The sequence below is a fragment of the Epinephelus fuscoguttatus genome, linkage group LG11, assembly GCF_011397635.1.
Source record: "Epinephelus fuscoguttatus linkage group LG11, E.fuscoguttatus.final_Chr_v1".
NCBI lineage: Eukaryota > Metazoa > Chordata > Actinopteri > Perciformes > Serranidae > Epinephelus > Epinephelus fuscoguttatus.
This window is the reverse complement of record NC_064762.1, coordinates 29162638-29180728: the sequence shown is the minus strand read 5'-3', so window position 1 is coordinate 29180728 and position 18091 is coordinate 29162638. Positions and strand designations below refer to the sequence as shown.

The 18091-nt window shown below is 40.7% G+C and overlaps 1 protein-coding gene across 1 annotated transcript in view; it reads right to left on the bottom strand.

Annotated features, from left to right (window-relative positions):
* plg (plasminogen) overlaps positions 1-18091 on the bottom strand; it is a 23247-nt gene extending 5156 nt beyond the window's left edge. The window contains exons 1-14 of the mRNA XM_049590072.1: positions 18025-18091; positions 17690-17810; positions 15113-15248; positions 14909-15015; positions 14494-14608; positions 14262-14401; positions 12289-12409; positions 11078-11196; positions 9351-9513; positions 9110-9234; positions 8845-9004; positions 8528-8712; positions 8295-8443; positions 8061-8154 (exon numbers count right to left, since the gene is read on the bottom strand). Of these exons, the coding sequence (XP_049446029.1) occupies positions 8061-8154; positions 8295-8443; positions 8528-8712; positions 8845-9004; positions 9110-9234; positions 9351-9513; positions 11078-11196; positions 12289-12409; positions 14262-14401; positions 14494-14608; positions 14909-15015; positions 15113-15248; positions 17690-17738 (1663 nt within the window). The 5' untranslated portion in view covers positions 17739-17810; positions 18025-18091. The remainder of the gene's footprint in view (positions 1-8060; positions 8155-8294; positions 8444-8527; positions 8713-8844; positions 9005-9109; positions 9235-9350; positions 9514-11077; positions 11197-12288; positions 12410-14261; positions 14402-14493; positions 14609-14908; positions 15016-15112; positions 15249-17689; positions 17811-18024) is intronic.

Below are 18091 nucleotides of genomic sequence, written 5' to 3'. Positions count from 1 at the left end.
TCCAACTGTATACAGCCCACTGTGTTTTGGACAGATGACAAAATCTGAGGGGACATGGAAAAAGTCACCCAACTAAAAGAGTGTTGTAGGCTAGATGGAAAAAAAATAAGGGAGCAAAAAAATTTTTTGGTTGGACAGGAGATGCAGCAGCACTCAAGGACTCCTTACAGGACACAGTTAAAAAAACAAGCAGCAATGTAACCATAGATCATAAAATCAAACAATTCTGTTTTATACAATAAAAGTTGACAAAAACCCCCCCAGAAAAAAGCAGACAGGCATAATATCAAATATCAGGTATAAAATCATCAACAGTGCAGGTCACCATATGCGTGTCTCCATTAATCCGACTGAATATGTCAGCTTGAAAAGGTGTGTTTTCAGATGGGATTTGAAAATGGAAAGGGAGTTGATATTGCGAATGTTGTAAGGGGGAGAGCTCAAGAGGCAGTGGGCAGAATGGCTGAAGACTCTAGAACCCATGGTAGTCAAACAAGCCTGGTCTCACTCTGAGGTCGTGGAAATCCGGCGCTTGGGCAGTGACTTGTGATGTCAGAAACCAACAAAAAAAGACATCCTTTAACGTCAGCATGATACGCGGCCTGTTGCCACTATAGTTTAATTGCGCTCGGCGTCATCAGGGGGAACAGGGCGGGACAAGGACGAAAGTTAAGGAGGTGAAAATCCGACTGGGGCAGGCGGGAGAGGTGGTGGATAGGTTCAACAAACACAGACTTTCACCCAAGAGAGCGGTGTTTGCTTCCTGTAAGATTCTAAAGCAAAAGCCTGTTCTTTTTCCCAAACCTAACCACGTATGTTTGTTGTTAAAGAGAAAAAAAGCAATCAATTGTCAATCGTCAATTGGCGGTGTTGTACAGACATTGTGCATTTATTTTGAAAGAGACTGTGTGTAAACATTAAATTTGCTGTGAAAACGGAAGTGTATATTGAAAGAAGACAATGCAGAACTTGACACGGTGTCCCAGAATATCAACAACCAACGCACCCAGGGTACCTTTCACATCGTATCTGGACGTGGAAAGTCCAGCAACAAGCATCAATATGTGACGAGGTCGGAGTGATAATGTGTTGGTCAAGCAGGCAGATGGTAATGTGAGCTGGATTGCAGAAGAGGATCTAAGGGCACAGGAGAGTGTGTAGATATGAAGGAGTTCAGACAGGTGGGAAAGGGCTTGATCATGAAGCATCTTAAAGATGAGAGGCAGAATCTTGAAATCTTGAAAAATGTATGGATGATGGAGGCAGTGGTGGTTGATATGGAGATAAATTAAGGGGGAACAAAACAAGAATGCTGATCTAGTGTGTTTTACAAATATCAGGAAAAAGTATAAAGATTACGTGCAGGTTTTTACAGATGGGTTAAAGGACCTAGATACAGCGAATACAGGCTCTGCAGTGGTAGTTCCCAGTTACAAAATAGAGATCTGGAGACGAACATCATACTGCCTGAGTGTGTACACAGTTGAGCTGTATGCCATGTTGATGGCATTAGAATGAGTTGAAAGAAACAATCTAAGACAAATTACAGTTTGCAGTGATTCAGTCTTTGCTCTGTACATGTAAATGTAAATGTAAATGTTCTTTATTTATACAGCCCTTTACAACAACCCTTTTGGTGAACCAAAGTGCTTTACAATAGGTGCAAAAGAAGCAATAAATAAAACAATTAAAAATAAATAGATGCAATAACAACAATAAAAACAATAAAAGCAATGAAAATAATAAAAGCAATAGGAGCAATAAAATACAATAAAATAAAGTAAAACAGAGTAAAAGTAAAAGAGTCACCACACTACTGGGTATTAAAAGCCATCCTAAATAAATATGTCTTCAGTCTAGATTTGAAAAGGCCCAGGTCAGAAATGAAACGCATTTCAACAGGGAGCTTATTCCAAAGCCTGGGAGCAGCGATGGAAAAGGCTTGATCACCCCAGTGTTTGTATTTTGACCTGGGCACTTCCAGCAAAAGTTGGTTTGACGATCAGCTCTACCAGGTTCCGAACAGTTAAAAGCTCAGTTAAGTACACTGGGGCTAGACCATGACTAGCTTTAAAACAAACATTAAAATTTTAAAATCAATCCTGTACTGACGGAAGCCAGTGAAGGGATTTAAGAACAGGAGTGATGTGCTCTCGTCTGTTAGTGCTGGTTAAAAGACGGGCCGCAGCATTTTGCACCAGCTGGAGGCGACCAAGAGAAGCCTGGGAGACACCAACATAGAGAGCATTACAGTAATCCAGTCTAGAGCTTATAAGAGCATGGATGGCCATTTCAAGGTTGCGGTGACTTAAAAACATTTTAACTGTGGCCAGGAGACGAAGCTGGAAAAAACTAGTTCGGACAACACTGTTTATTTGTTTGTCGAATTGAAGGTCTGAGTCAAAAACACTCCCAGATTTCTGACATTTTGACTGAGTGTTGGAAACAAGGTTCCAAAGCCAGCCGTCCCTGTGTCCCCAAACATGATGCACTCTGTTTTACCATCATTAAGGTGAAGAAAATTCTGGGCCAACCACTGCTTAATTTCAGCCACACAGGAAAGCAAAGAACTCTGCGCACTTTGACTGTTTGGCTTCACTGGCAGATAAATTTGCAGATCATCTGCATAACAATGAAAGGAGAGGTTGTTCCTGGCTATAATTGACCCAAGAGGCAACATATACAAAGAAAAAGAATAGGGCCAATTGTCTGTGGGATACAGGAGAGAGGAGCACTTGAAGAGGACAAGTCACCAACCATAACAGAGAAGGTTCTGCCGGATAAGTATGATTCAAACCACTTCAGTGCTGTAGAATGCCAACATAATCACACAGGCGTGACAGGAGGACTGAGGGTCCACCGTGTCAAAGGCAGCTGAGAGGTCAACACTAGCACAACCGGAGATTTGCATCCACTGCCCGTGCAATATGTTGTACTTAACAGCGCAGACTCAGTGCCGCGATGAGACCTAAACCCAGACTGGAACTTCTCAAGGACTGAGTTGTTTTCCAGAAATGACTGTAATTGATTAAAAACAACTTTTTCTAAAACCTTGGAAAGAAAGGGCAAATGGGAAACAGGTCTAAAATTTGACATCACTGAGGGGTCAAGATTAGGCTTTTTAAGAAGGGGCCTGACCACAGCATGTTTAAAGGAGGCTGGGACAGTTCCTAGTCCAAGACAACTGTTAATAAGAAAAAGTAGACTAGGCCCCACAGTGTTAAAAACCATTTTCAGCACCTTGCGAGGGACAATATCCACTGGGCAATTTGTAGGCTTTAAGGATTTAACAATGTTACTTAGAAAGGAGAGAGAAACCATGTCAAACTGGTTGAACACAGCAGAGTGAGTAGGAGCAACATGTCAGGCATTAACAGTAACGTCAAGATTTCATGTATGAAGCTACAATAGTACATGGCAGAATACGAAGACAGGGCACTGAGGTCATATTTATGTGGGTTCCTGCTCACGTAGGCACTGTGGGAAGTGACAGGGTTGACAGAATTGCCAAGCAGACTATGAAAAAAGAAGTCATGGACACAAATAATAAGCTATTAAAATCAGAAGGTAACGGCATTGTATGGAGAGAGATCAATAAAGCATGCCAGCAGCACTGGGATCAGGAAGTCAGAGGAAGATACTCTATTCAAAGTAAAGTTAGTAGTGGGGGAAGTTGAGAGGGAAATGAGAAAGAAAAGACAGTCATCACCAGGATGAGAAGAGGTCAGCTCAAGAGTACGCTTCATGCTATGGGGAAACATCCAACCAGCTTGTAGGCAATGCCAGTAGTATTATAAATCATACGTTTGGACTGGTTTATACTTGTAAGTCATGGATAATTTATATTATACACTAAGATGTGTTTTTGTAAGACTACTATTATATACTCATACACGAGTTATTTTTGTGTGACAAATTTCAAAGGTAATAACAATGGTATATTTAGAAAAGTCTTAGGTATAGGTTTATCTATAAGGAAGCTGTCTGTGTCATTTCACTCAATGACTGGGGGTGGGATTTAATAAGTTTATACTTCCTCCCACTACTCTTTGAATGTGTAAATCCAAGTAACTAGACACTGACAGTAAGTTACAGTAATAAGTTAATACTAATTTATTTCTGTCTGTCTGCTTGTTTGTATGTCCATGTCCTTTTTTTGATAGTTTTGTTCTTACACATTCGAAATAAATATCAAATATAAAAAGACAGTAGAGCATACTAATTATATGAAGATTATGTAAAAGAGAGGAAGGACATGGTGGAAGAAAAGGAGAGCAAAGAAGAAGAATTAAGGATATATTGAGCTTTGGGGGTGGTGGACAAAGCATGAGATGCCTGGTCAGCTTCCTACTAAGAAGGACTGGTGAAGAGAATTTAATTGGACGTTGTAGGAGTTAAGTAACTCCACAGATGGCGGTAGTGTAACACCCGGGAAGCTGCCGTTAAAAAAAGGAAGAAGATGAAGCACGGATGACGACTGTGGACAGGTGAGGTGAAGACGGCGCAGATTTAATTGGAGAGAGGGAAGAGAAGCGACAGACCAGAGTAAACAGCATCATAGCTTGGGTTCAGTTCAAACTGAAACAAAACGAAAACTCTGTACAGTGCCTCTGTTGTAAAGCTGAGCTAGCTTACTACAACAAAATGGCGTTGACATTTCAGCATACCAAGGGAGAGCAATGGGTCAAGGGAGTCGGCCGACAGAAGGTAACATTAACTGTAAGCATAGCAATATGATTGCTAGTTGAGATGAGAGCTCCAAAAGCATATACCTTGTTTATGGCAAATTATACAGCGCAGTGCAGTTTCAACTGACAACGCCTTGGACAACCCTCCAGGCTGCCAGGGCCGCAGCTCCCCTCATCCAACGCTAAAGTCCACTAGAAGACTTAAGACCCGGTGACCCGCCAGCGAATGAGCGGGAGAGCTTCGAGCAACATGGAGGACAGCCAGCCACCATTCATCTGTACAAACTGCCTGCACTGCGGCGACACAGCTGGTAGAAAATCATTTCCATTTTTGAGAATATAAGTTAATGTGGCAGCTGGTTAGGCTTTCATAAATTAAATGCAGGAATTTATTTTGTGTGTTTTAATTCTTGAGCAAAGCCTAATGTTAGCAAACTCAGGAACAAAACACAGGAAATTAAATGCAGTAGTCACTTTCTAAAAGCCTGTGTTCCATTCATGTTGTTATTGGGATAGTTACATACACACAAGAACACTAACAGGCCTACTTCCGCCACAGTGATGCATAACATGTCCCCCCCCCCAATCTAAAAGTAGCAAATTGAGCCTTATTACCAGACACATTTAAAGCAATTAAAATTGTTGCCTCACAGCCTCAGGGTTTCTGGTTTGAAACCCAGTGTGGGGGGGCCCTTCTGTGTTGAGTTTGCATGTTCTCCCTGTGTCAGTGTGGGTTTTCTCTGGGTACTCCGGCTTCCTCCCACAATCCAAAGACATGCAGGCTAACTGGGGACTCTAAACTGGCCGTAGGTGTGAATGTGAGTGTGAATGGTTGTCTGTCTCTATGGCCCCGTTCATATGATTTCAACCGAAAACGGTAAACTTTAGTTGCGTTTTGGCCAATCGTTTACACGACAGCAGCGTTTTGGGTGCCTGAAAATGCAACGTTTTAAAAATGTGTTCCAGAGTGCAACTTTTTGGAAACGGCACCGTTTCTGTTGTCATGTAAACTTGCAACATGCAGTTCCTCTGAAAACGGAGACTTTTCGCACATGCGCATTACGGTTCCAGTCACCAGGCATGCCGACTGTCACAACAACAATGCCGAGCTCTGTTTGTGCTGCTCACCCTGTTGATTTGAATTGTAGATCTGTTACTGTAGCAACTCCACCTCGTCGTCCATCCAGACAAAGTTATCTGTGCATGCTTTCGCCGTTGTGTCTTCTTTGTTTTGGTTTATAATCACCACGTTGTAGAGGAAGGCGCTTCAGCGCAGGCACATGGCGTCTGCCTACTACAGCTTTCCAGTAGATTTTTCGGCTCCGTGTGAACGGGGATCGTTTCAATAACATCGTCATATAAACGCAGAAGTTTTTTAAAACACAAAGGACAGACTTTTCCGTTTTTTTCTGAAACCGTTGTCGTCTAAACAGGGCCTATGTGTCAGCCCTGTGATAGTCTGGCGACCTGTCCAGGGTGTACCCCGCTGTGACAGGCTCCAGCCTCCAGTAACCCCTAACAGGATAAGTGGTTAGGGAAAATGAATGAATTTTTATTGTTGTTATTTAATAAAGCAAGAGTATTTCTTATCTGATTACCCAATCAATGGATTACTCAGTAGAATACTCGATTACTAAAATACTTAATAGCTGCAACTAATGATTATTTCCATATTCTGTTAATCATATCTTTTTGATTAACTGATAAGCCTGAAGAAAACGTGTCAGAAGATAATGAAAATTGCCAGTCACAATTTCTCGGTGCCAAAGATGATTTTTTTCAAATTGCTTATTTTGTTTAACTTATTCCCCAAAACCTTAAGATGTTCTATTTACCATCATAACATCACTTGAGTGGGCAACACTTCAGGATGAGTGGAGCCATGGCAGAAAGCTCAGTGACTTCACTCCATGGTTGTACAAAGAGAACTCAATACGGCGTCGGGGGTGTCATTCCTATTAAAGTTGCTCAGTGGCAACTTTCCGTGGCAGCAAAAAAGTTTGACTTTCGGATACAAAATTACCTGGATCTTCCTCGTTATTCTAGATCCCCCTTCTTTGCTTGGCAAGTGCTGTGATCTGCTAGTACTAGCACTAACCATGACCTCTTTGCCCTAACTGCCTCCAACCCCGACGCATCAGTTAGTATGTTTACAGGACATTAGGAAAATCCATTTATTATGTTAGTCCGACCAAAAACAGACATTTAAAATACACATAAACATGTTAGTCCAACTGAAATCATACTAAATTGTTTTTTCTCAAAGTCTGACTAACACACCCAGATAATGTGATTGGGAGTTGAAATAATCCAGCATGTATACAGGCAAGTGTTTCCAAACTGGCCAAGGCGCTTGGTGCATGCTCCACAGTTTCTGTCCTGGACTTTGACCCCAGAAATCGAATAGCATTAAATGCGTAACAGAAGAAGTTAGGAACAACATGGCGTCATTCATTTAGCGCTGGGCAATTTTGGACGGATGAGGAGACACAGTTCATGCTGTGTCAGCTAAAAGAGTTAAATATTTTACAATACTTTTTGCCACTAGCTAAACATAGCAAACTTGTTTGTCGATTGTTTGGTCTGGTCAGGTCAAATGGAGAAAGGTCCAATACTAACAAGAAAGGGGGGCACCTATCGAGTGAGACATACTTGAGTCAATTAATCCATTCCCCAGCCGTGCTTGTATACCAGGACAAGGACAGTAGTCCAGTTAAATAGCCTAGTTGAGCTATAACCATAGCTCCACTTAACTATGCAGGTAAACACACTGTGAGTGTGAGGCACAGTCCCACTGCTTTTCCAAGAAAAATAATGGGATCCATAATAATAAAGACCTTACTGATAGTGGACCCCATTGAGCATGTGCAGTAGTAGTACAGAGTATCCTTTTGAGTGTTGATAAATTTAAAAATATTATATGGAAGTTGTAATTGTAACAGCCCTCTGCTGTTCCTGGGGGCTTGGTTTACTGACCAGCATCCTTTTCATATTGATTGTCAACCAAGCTGTTGTTAGTCGTTAATTAGGGCCTAGACCAAACCACACATTTCATCAGTACAACATGTGCTGTGCAATGAATTTCTTAAATTCATTAAGAAATGAATTTATGGCATTTTCACAAAGATTAACATATTATCAAAATACTGGCCAATTGCTTTTCTGTTTTCTAATCAATTTTATGACTTACTGTTTCAGCTACATAGTGGATCATACCGTCATTACAACTAGAATGTTAACATGCATACATTTAGTATTAAGGCTCAGCATGTTAGTTCTATGGTATGTGAATTTTTTTTTGAATTATTGTAATGTGGTTAAAGAGTTTCGTATCCAACTGTGATGTCCTGCATACAAATATTGTTGACATACCGCAGTCGGGGATCTGACAGTAGTCCCATTTCTTGTTCCTGTCTGTAGTGTAGCACCACGGTCCGTTCACATCGCCATCTGGGTTTCTGCAGCTCTGATGTTGACACACAAGGAGAGAATCATTTAACTTGAAACATATAATTACTTACTAGCATCATGAAATTGAAAACGAAATATCACCACTTCAAAAGTCTTCAGCACAGAATGTTCATACAGGAGCACAAACACACTTACATTTCCTTCCAGACCCTTGGTGGGGTGAGATTGTGGAGTGAAGCTGTTGTGTTGGTGAGGGCTCTGAGCATTCCAGGCCTGGCAGGTCACGCCCAGAATAGTGATAGAGGTTGGACCACGGTACGTAACTCCATTTCCAATCTTGCAGTCTAACTCAGCAACAGAGGAAAACAAGTTGGTGAATGAGGGATAAAACAAAATAAAGTACATATTTAAAAAGTTTAATCATTTACCTTTCTCTGGTGGGGTCCGGGTGGGGGTGGAGGGATTTGGAGGTTTCGTTGTGGTTGCGCCTACTGAAGGAGTGGTGGGGCATTTCTCCAAGTTGCAGTACTCCCAGCGGACACTGGGGTCTGTGGTGTAACACCAGGGAGCTCGGTCTCCGTCAGGGTTTCTGCACAGATTCCTCCTGAGGTCCCTGTTGAAAGAGAAAACCTGGAACTTCAGGACGGCAGGAACCAATAACCTACACGGTTTTATGTTTTATTCCTAGAATTAAACCAGGAAAGGAGCCACCGATGCTGGCTTGTTATTGCCATTTGAATCTCACGCTTTAGGGAAGTTCTGTGGAGTTTTTTTGTGGCTGTGAGGAGTCATGGAGCCCCAGCTTTGACATTTTTTTCCACTGATTGTCTCTGATGTTATGCCACGGTAATTTGTCCCATCCCCCTCATAGCAGTCCTCCTCCTCTGGGGGGATCACTGGCTCATCTGCAGCAAGAGACAGCAAATAATTTATGAGTCAGTTATACTTTCTACCTTCAATACCGCTGTCATTATTGTAATAAGAAATCAACTTCTCTGATCATGTTATACCTGGTCCGGCTGCATCCCCACAGCTCGGCACCTTGCAGTACTCCCAGCGAGTTCCATCGTCAGTGGTGTAACACCAGGGCATCCTCTCATTGTCTGGGTTACGACAGTAGTTGTTTTCCAGGCCTCTGACAAACAACAGACAGTGATGATGATGAAAACAGGTAAACCCAACAGTAAAGGCAGCATCCCATCAGTCCCTCTTTAAAGGAAAACTGCATTTTCCTGTTACAGTAGCTCTTACTTGCAGGGGTAGTTCTCTGGCGTGCGGTTGTGTTTGTGTGGTGTCTGAGCTGACCAGCTCTGGCAGGTTTTGCCAGATTCAGTCACAGCAATCGTGCCTCTATACGCTCCACCTTCACTGGTGGCACAGGTCAACTCTGGGACGATGGTGGGAGCCTCGGATGCTGAGTGCAGAAGATGAAATGGATTAAATACAGAACTCAGTTAGAAACAAGTGAAGTAGCAGCAGCGTTTTAAAGGAATATTTCACCTGCAAATTGAACATTTAGGTAGTCGTGCCCTGTTACCTTGAATTTGTCAAGAAAACTTTGTCTCGCATGCCACCATGGAAAATATATTGATTGATCAGCAAACTCTATCAGAACATCCATTTACAGACTCTCACACAACTCGTGCAGTATAATCCAAGTCTCATTTATTCAGTTGTATACTCAGTACTTTCCAAACACATGCATTTTCATCAAAAAAACTCCATAAGTTTTACTTTCAGTGTAGTTTTAAATACTAAGGTTTTTGCAAAGATGCATGTGGTTGGGAAGACGTGGATTATACTGCACAAGGTAAGTGCAGAGTAGCTGCCTTGTAGTAAATCAGATTAATGAATGCTCTTTAAGACCTATTTGTAATGTTGATGGGCTGATTTACACTTAATAGGCTGTTACCTTTATTCAAAGATGTTTTGTAGTTCCAGACAGATTTCTTTTCTTTTTTTGGCCAATAGTGGGTCTTTTAATAGTAAAGGTTGAATAATGAAAAAATAATGAGACTGAAAAAGAAAAGTGTAAAAACACAAATTTGTATTAATTATTTAATATTAATTAGTATTGTTCATTGTGGATATGTGGTCATACGACCTCTTTTTAAATTCTTAAAAGCTGCCATTATATTTGCCATGTTGCTTGATAAAGCATCTAGCAGTTACATTTCCTCGTAGTTCTGCATTTGCACAGCTAAGACACATTTTTACACGTTTACTCTTATGTGTGAATAATATGACTCAGATCCTGACTCTCAGTGAAGGAAGCTTGTGCAGGTATAATGCCTAATTTATCCTTCAGGCATTTGTCACAAGAGCCCACACGGGCAGAGTGATGTCATACCATCAGACATGCCCCTTCACATGGGGTCCAGTATGGTGGGTTTTCACATGTCTGTGCGTATCCTGCATTGTCTAACTATGTGGATGTGGATGGGCAGAGGAAATGGAGAACCATGCTGTAGATGAGAGTCTGTCATACACTGCACCCCACGGTTTTGGAGAAAATCGAATTGCCACAGGGGCATCTTTGGATGTAAGGGGTCGTACCACTTCCCAGCACTTGAAGCTCATGGGTGGATCGATGAACCTTCTCACTCATGGCCCGTCTGAACTTTTAAACCAGACTAACACACCAGCTCATGTTTCTCTTTTATTCCAAAAATAGTTCACCAAAATGTGTATCTGAAAACATTTGAGGTGAGAATAAAGCCATGCAGTTGCTGAATCGGTCTTCATTTTAGATCAGTAAACCGTTAGTTTGAACATTTTTGGGAGTTTCCAGAGGTGGTGAGCTGCGCAGGACACCTCTTATTTGCATGGTCTAGACCTCAACTTTATACAAATGAGGAGCTCCAACGTGACCCTGTCTCTCAAAACGTAATGTGGAGCTACCAAAATGCACTGCATGGCTGCTTACATAGCACCTAAATGGGAAATGGCAGAAGTAATGAAAACTTAGAAGGACTTACTGCAGCGGGATATGTTGCAGAAGTCCCATCGTTTGGATGGGCTGGTGGTGAAGCACCATGGTTTGGGGTCTCCATCGGGGTTTCTGCAATAGTTCTCCTCAAGATACTTCTCTGGAAGACTAGAGGAAGCATAAATAATGATTGGAACAGTAGAATAAATAATTAGCACAAAATGTCTAGCTTCTAGAAAATGTTTTATTTCCTGAATACATTTATTTATTATATATTAAAGAAGTATTTCACTGCTGGAAGGATTCTCTTTTCATAAAACTAGGCTGACTATGCTCTAGAAAGATGCAAATACTTTTGAAATGGAAAACAGAGGAAAAGGGCTGAAGGATTTACTCTTGCACAAGAGGCAGAAAACCAGAGGCGCCGTACCAGCCCAATAAAGGCTTGCAGATTATGCAATGCCAGCTTGTTGTTTTGACACAGGAAACAATATGACAGCCAGCTGGTAACAAATGATCTTGATTTATAGTTAAATGGTAAGCTGAAATATGTTTCTGAAAACATTTAAGGCAAGAAACAGGCAATCCACTAACAGAATCTTACAATCATATTTTTCAGTACTGCTTAGTTTTGTCATTCTGTCTTTACAATACCAGAAACAATATGGTGGCCACTTCCTATTCACAAATTGTCATAATACAGCCAGACAGTGCACTAAAATATGTTTCTTAAGCCATTTTAGGCGATAAATAGGCAACAAAGAATCTTTGATTATAATTACTCAGCACTCCTAGTTTTCAGTGTCTGAGTTTGGGGATGGTGGTTACTGCTTTCTCTCTTGATCCGCTTTTAGTGTCCATGGTGGCGGGCACACAACAAAGGTTAGGAGATGTTTGCAAAGAGGGCTTTCTGCCAAAAAGTGATTTCGTGGTTAAGTTTGGGGAAGTTGTGGGATGGGTTGAAATAAAAAGATTTATGGGAGAAAACCTGCAGGGAAAACCTTTACCATGTGAACAAGTACAATTTGTAGTTCGAGCAACAGGCCTAGAGCCTTTTGTTCTGCATCATCCTGCAGATTTGACCTGAGAGATGCGCAGGGAGATCTGGGCGCTAGTAAGATGGAGGGAAGATTACTGTAGTTTATTTACACAGACTAGCCACGTTGTGATGATACAGAGCTAGTTGAAAATTGGCAAAGTATCCCTTCAAATCCTGCTTGTGCTTGATGAATAGATTGATGTGCTGTTTTGTAGTCTTACGCGCTGGGGATGTAGCCGTGGTTGTGAGGTTGCTGGGAGTCCCAGCGTTGGCAGGTGAATCCGTTTTCTGTAGTGGATATTTTCCCTCTGTAGTCCTCACCACTGCAGTGTATACAGTCCTCTGTAAAGGAGCAAGCATCAATTGATCACTATTTCTCTGCTGTATTGGTCGACTGTCAAAACTTGTGAGCACACTTTAAACACGGAATGTTACACTTCAGAATAACTCACACTCAAATTAGAAGGTGAAACAGTTTGTAATTACTGTAGGAGAATAGAGAGTTATCAAACGTGTGCTCAGTCCACAATATTGTGGAAATGAAGGACTTACAATTTAAAACTTTTAACACAGTCAGACTATGTTTACGAGCACAAGAGTTCAGCGAGCCACCAAAGGACCACCCTGCGGATTTACTGTTGGTTCTGCAACGTAGGGAGTTTTTTTAAACTCTGAAATTGTATCTGCCCATCTAAACACAAAATCAGGGAGAAAGACATCAGTCTTTAGTTAAGCAAAGCGTCTAAAGACTGACTTGTGAGTCTAAATCAGAACAGACATGTCATGTGATTTTCAGCCTTCTGTGATTATATTTACCCTTTACAGCAGGCACATCCTAACAGCTGAGAAAATTACTGTCAGGTATAGAGTGTGCCAGTAAACCCGGAACTCCGTTAGCGCTTTTAGCACTCTCGTCTAAAAGTCAATACGTTTTTTGAATGGGATTTTGGTAAAATGCCTCAAGTAAGGTCTGAGGTTAACAAAAGCTTAAGCGAGTTTCAGGTTTTGTTCTATGACATAAAACATAACATAAACAATCAGTAAATACCCTACTTGTGAATTTTGAAGCTTTTACGTGTCATAAAAAAGGCGGTTGCTAACAAGTTGCTCAATATGACTACAAACCCTGTGGGGGACATTAAACGTCATCACCCCTGAACAGGCGAGACTGCTGGCAGTCCGCCGTTACAGCTTCTTATTTAGCTTAAACAGTCCGATTTCCCCATTATACAATGTTTTTAAAATAAAGCGGCCGAAATCAGTTGAAAGCTTAGTGGCGGTGACATCAAGAGTCATGCGACCGTGGAGTAGTCATGTAGTCCGTTAAAGCCTAACGTTAGCTTTTTACTTTTGGCGATCGCATTTAAGCTTCAAATGCGGTATGGAAGGTGTTCATATGTGAAGATTATTTGCTGAACAAAACCTGTAAGTATCATAAACTTGTGTTAGCCACAGAGCTTATTTTCTGACATAATCCAAAACGCAATGCAAAAATCACATTCACTTTCTCTTCCGGGAACCAGCGCGATGCTAAACTTCTGGGTTTTGACGTCAGCCCTGGCACACTCTATAGCGCCCCCCTCTATTAAATATGAAAGGAGGCCGAAAATCACAGGACATGGATGTTCTGATGATACAAGTCAGCGGTCCTGAAATGTGTGTTTCTCTTCTATAATACACATTCTACATCTCAGAGGTGACGTCTTTCCACATACAGGCTTCCTCTGCCTTTCAAACCGGGGAGAGCTCCGTGGGAAACAGTAGGAGAGACACAGCCCGAGGGGGAACCGGGATCTGACACAACACCGGAGGGAGAAGCGGGTCCATGGAGCTGTGCGCCGGACGAAAAACAAGCACGTCGAGCCCAATGCGTGCCGCTATGGCATCGCTTTGGGTTGTCAGCGCACATAACGCGTGTCTACATTGAAAGTAATGGGTTTGTGCGCGCGAAAGACGCTACATCTGAACACCCCCCATGCACACACACACACACACACACACACACACACACACACACACACTTTAACCAAGGCGGCGGCCAGAATCACCCAGGCGGTCCACCTTTGTCTTAGATAGGCAGGGAAAACCGTGGATTCACGGCACAGAAATGGTGTATTGTATTTGTGCCTTGACATCATTGATATCACACACAAACACGCAAAAATGAGAAAAATACAACATAAATAAGTCTTACCAGTGCAGCTGGGTACATTGCAGTGTTCCCAGCGGGTGTTGGAGTCAGTGGTGTAACACCAGGGTCCCCCGCTGTCTGAATCAGGGTTTCTGCAGAAGTTAGACTCAAGGTCTGCTAGGGGATATAACCCTGGTCTCATGCTGCAGCAGACACATTGAGAAAATTTAGATGAACAGATATGAAAGGATACGATGAGCTGCATAGAGTAACGTGATGATGCGTGAATACATACTTGGGCCTGTGTGGGTATTTTGCTTCCCATCTCTGACATATCTTTCCTGTTTTTGTTTTGGACTTTGTTCCTCTGTAATCTGTTCCTATTCCATTTACACACTCCAGGAGGTATACTGGACACAACAAAATATACACCAGAGGACACTATCAGCATTGCATGTTTGATCATTCAATCACTTCACTGTGTTTGCAGATACGGTCCAAACATCACTGATCACGCAGCAAAGGCTAAACATTAACCACAATGTAATGGACACTAAATCATGTAGAATCTAAACTGGAGAACAGTATGTGCACTCTTGTAGAGCTTTCTCCTAAATTCATAGGAAACAAACAAAGGAAACCAAAACCAAAACCAAAAAAAAAAAGACTTTAGGCCACATATGTGACAGAAAAAAAACAAAAGGACTTGCTTTTTTTTTCATATAACGCTGTGCTGCTTCTGCGCAGGATAATCTCTGTTTTAGAGTTTGCTCCTGCTGTGTAACACTCTTGGTCCTTTTCATTATATATGAAAGACCTGTGAAAACACAATAGGTGTCAGGTCAGGATGCTGAGCCTTAAATGTAAAGGCTAAATTGTGATGTAAACAGAATAATTTCAAATTGTGTACTTACCTGCATGTGAAGGACGTTTCAGCATCACATTTGGCGGCACAGTCAGCCACAGTGTTTGCCGAATACGTTCGCCTCTGCAGCGAGAGGATCCATGCTCCTTCAGTTTTGGCGTATCCGTCCTGCTCAGTACCACTCACTGAAATCACAGACAAAAATACAAATGAATTCCTATATGAGGTTAAATAGTAGTAAATGTCACGATCACTTATATGAAAGACTGTTGTGTGAAATAAAGGAGGAATTGTAAAAAAAAAAGAAATAGATAATTTAATTTCAAATAATTGAAATAATTAAATGAGTAAAGTAATACAAGGTTACATAACTGTAACTGTATTTCACTATCTTGGACTGGAGAGATGCAATTGAGAGCACAAGTTATTCACCAGATATTTAACATTTGAAATGAAATAAAGGGTCAAAGATAAAAAGAAAAACTACATAAAACCACAAATAGGTATACACACTACCTACATATATTCATTCATATGTTAACAATATGCATATATAATTTACCTGATAGAAGAGATAATTAAATGATTTTCCATGTTCAGTAATTTAATCTGCTGTTTTCCGCATTAATTTCTGATTCAAGTAATTAAATGTTTAAAAGCCTTCAGATTTACTATCACAAGTCGACTTAGTTTTGTTGTTAGAAACTGATGTTTTAATAATTTTGCCAGCATTAGATTTTATAATGAAATGAATGCGAGAATGAATTGCTGATGAGGTGTTACATGAACGGGAATTGAGTAATAGTTGGAAATTGAGTTATCTTATTTGTAACAGTGTGCCGGGAAAAACCAGTGTTTACTAAGTTGACTGAGTTGACCAATATTGTGACAGTGACTAACTGTCCACTTATAGGTCATACATATCAAATACACAACATGGTAAGAAAACACTAAAGCACTTCACTACAGGCTAAGTGTTGTTTTTTCTTTAAATTGTTGATTTTGAAAAGTTGTTAAAACTTTTTCTGGGATTTATTACATGCAGGTCTGTGCTCTGAAGTGCATCAGTCTGAGGGTCAAGGACTTTGAATTATGTAAGAGGATTCAGTGAACTTGTGCATTTCACCCTGAAGGCTGTTCACACCAGCACAGAAGCAGGGAAGTATTTAAGTAGACATTTGGAAGTTATCTTGGTGGCCTAACTTGTAAAATGACATGGTATGACACATAAAATAGAATGAGTGAGCATTAAAACAGTTGTAGTAAAAGAACATTAAGAATTTATGCAGAAGATTTAAGGAATAATTTTACGTTTTGGGAGATACTTATATTCAGTTTCTTGCTGAGGGTGAGATGAGAAGATTGATATGACTTTGATGTCTGTGCCCTAAATATGAAGCTACACTAGCAGCAGGTTAGCTAAGCTTAGCACAAAAACTGTAAGCTGGAGGAAACAGCTAGCCCGGCTCTGCCTAAAGGTTAAAAAAAAGTGCCTATCAGCACCTCTGAAGCTCACTTACACATTGTTTCTCATTCAAATACAAAGTGCAGCAGGGTAGCTCTGTTGCCCTGCTTCCTATTTTAAAGCTAAGCTAGGCTAACCATCTCCTAGCTGTAGCTTCAGATATGAATGATATTAATCTTATTTAACTCAAAGTTTTCAGTGTATTTCACAAAATGTAGAACTGCTCCCTGAAGATCTGATATCAAGCCCTGAGGGTTCTTCTAAAAATTTAAAAGGTGACTCAAGTGGTCCAACAGAACGCCGTCAGACCTGCTTTTATAAACGTTGCAAAAAAATTCTGGATCCAGATGGGAGACAAAATTTGCTTTTAGCTAGATGATATTCAGCCTCTCTGCTTCCCATTGTTTGGAGCTGCCTCTAAACTGTAAACTAAGTGTATACACATCAAAGGTGAACAAGATGTGTTTAATGTATATCCAGTCTTGTCTCAATACATCCTGGCTTCAGAATCTGAAATACTTTATTAATCTCTGAGGGGAAATTGTGATTTGTCACAGTTGCTCTGATGTACAGAATAGAGAATTATAAGAAGTAAGAATAGTAGTATGAAATAGAAGTCTGTAAATATAAAGTAATAAAATACTATAAAATAGAAACAAAAATGTGCACCATGCTACAGTGTTAACAATGGTGTTTAAGATGTTAATAATAAAATATGTATCTTCACTGTGCTGGGTGTTTAAAAATATACAGATATATGAGTTGTGCTACATAACACTGTATGTAAACTGTGCTACCTTCAGAAATATAAAATATGTACTGTGCTATAATGGTTACTACAATATATACATCAACAGAATAAAGATAAGAATAAGAATTGACATAAGCATGTACATTAATGTGCATTGTAGGCTGAATAATTACATACATTAAAGAGGTGTTAAGAAGATTGCACAGTCGAATAATTGCACCAATTATTGCATGTTAAAAAAAAGTAATAATAATTGATTACGTTGGCTTGATTACATGATGAAAATCAATTTGGGCTGGGTTTTCCTGATGAGAACAGTGACGCAAAATATTGTCTTACTTTTGAATATTTAATGACAGTTATAGTAGAAGTATTCATATTTATCATTCAGAGGTGCCATTATATCTTACCAGTGCAGATCAGGGCCCCCAAAAGGAAAGCTAGTTTGTACAGGTCCATGGTGAGGCCCTTATACTAGCAGCTCATAGTCGACAAAGTCACAGAGGTACCTCCTGGTTTGTTATTGGGCTCCTTTTAGCATGTCGGAAAGATAAATAGGACCGCTCAATCATTAGTCAATCATTGGCTTGACAAGGACGGCAAAAGAGCAACGGGTCAAAAACCTTGTTTATGGGAAATTTTGGAACGCTTAATGTTACACAACAATATCACAGTGTATCATCCTCTCCATTATGTGTTGAATATTACTGAGTATTTTCAAGTGTACCATCTGTTTAATTCGTACCTTGTTTCGGTTAGGAGACACCTTCAGTTGGGGAGCAGGGAGAGAGCCACCCACAGACCTCTCGAAC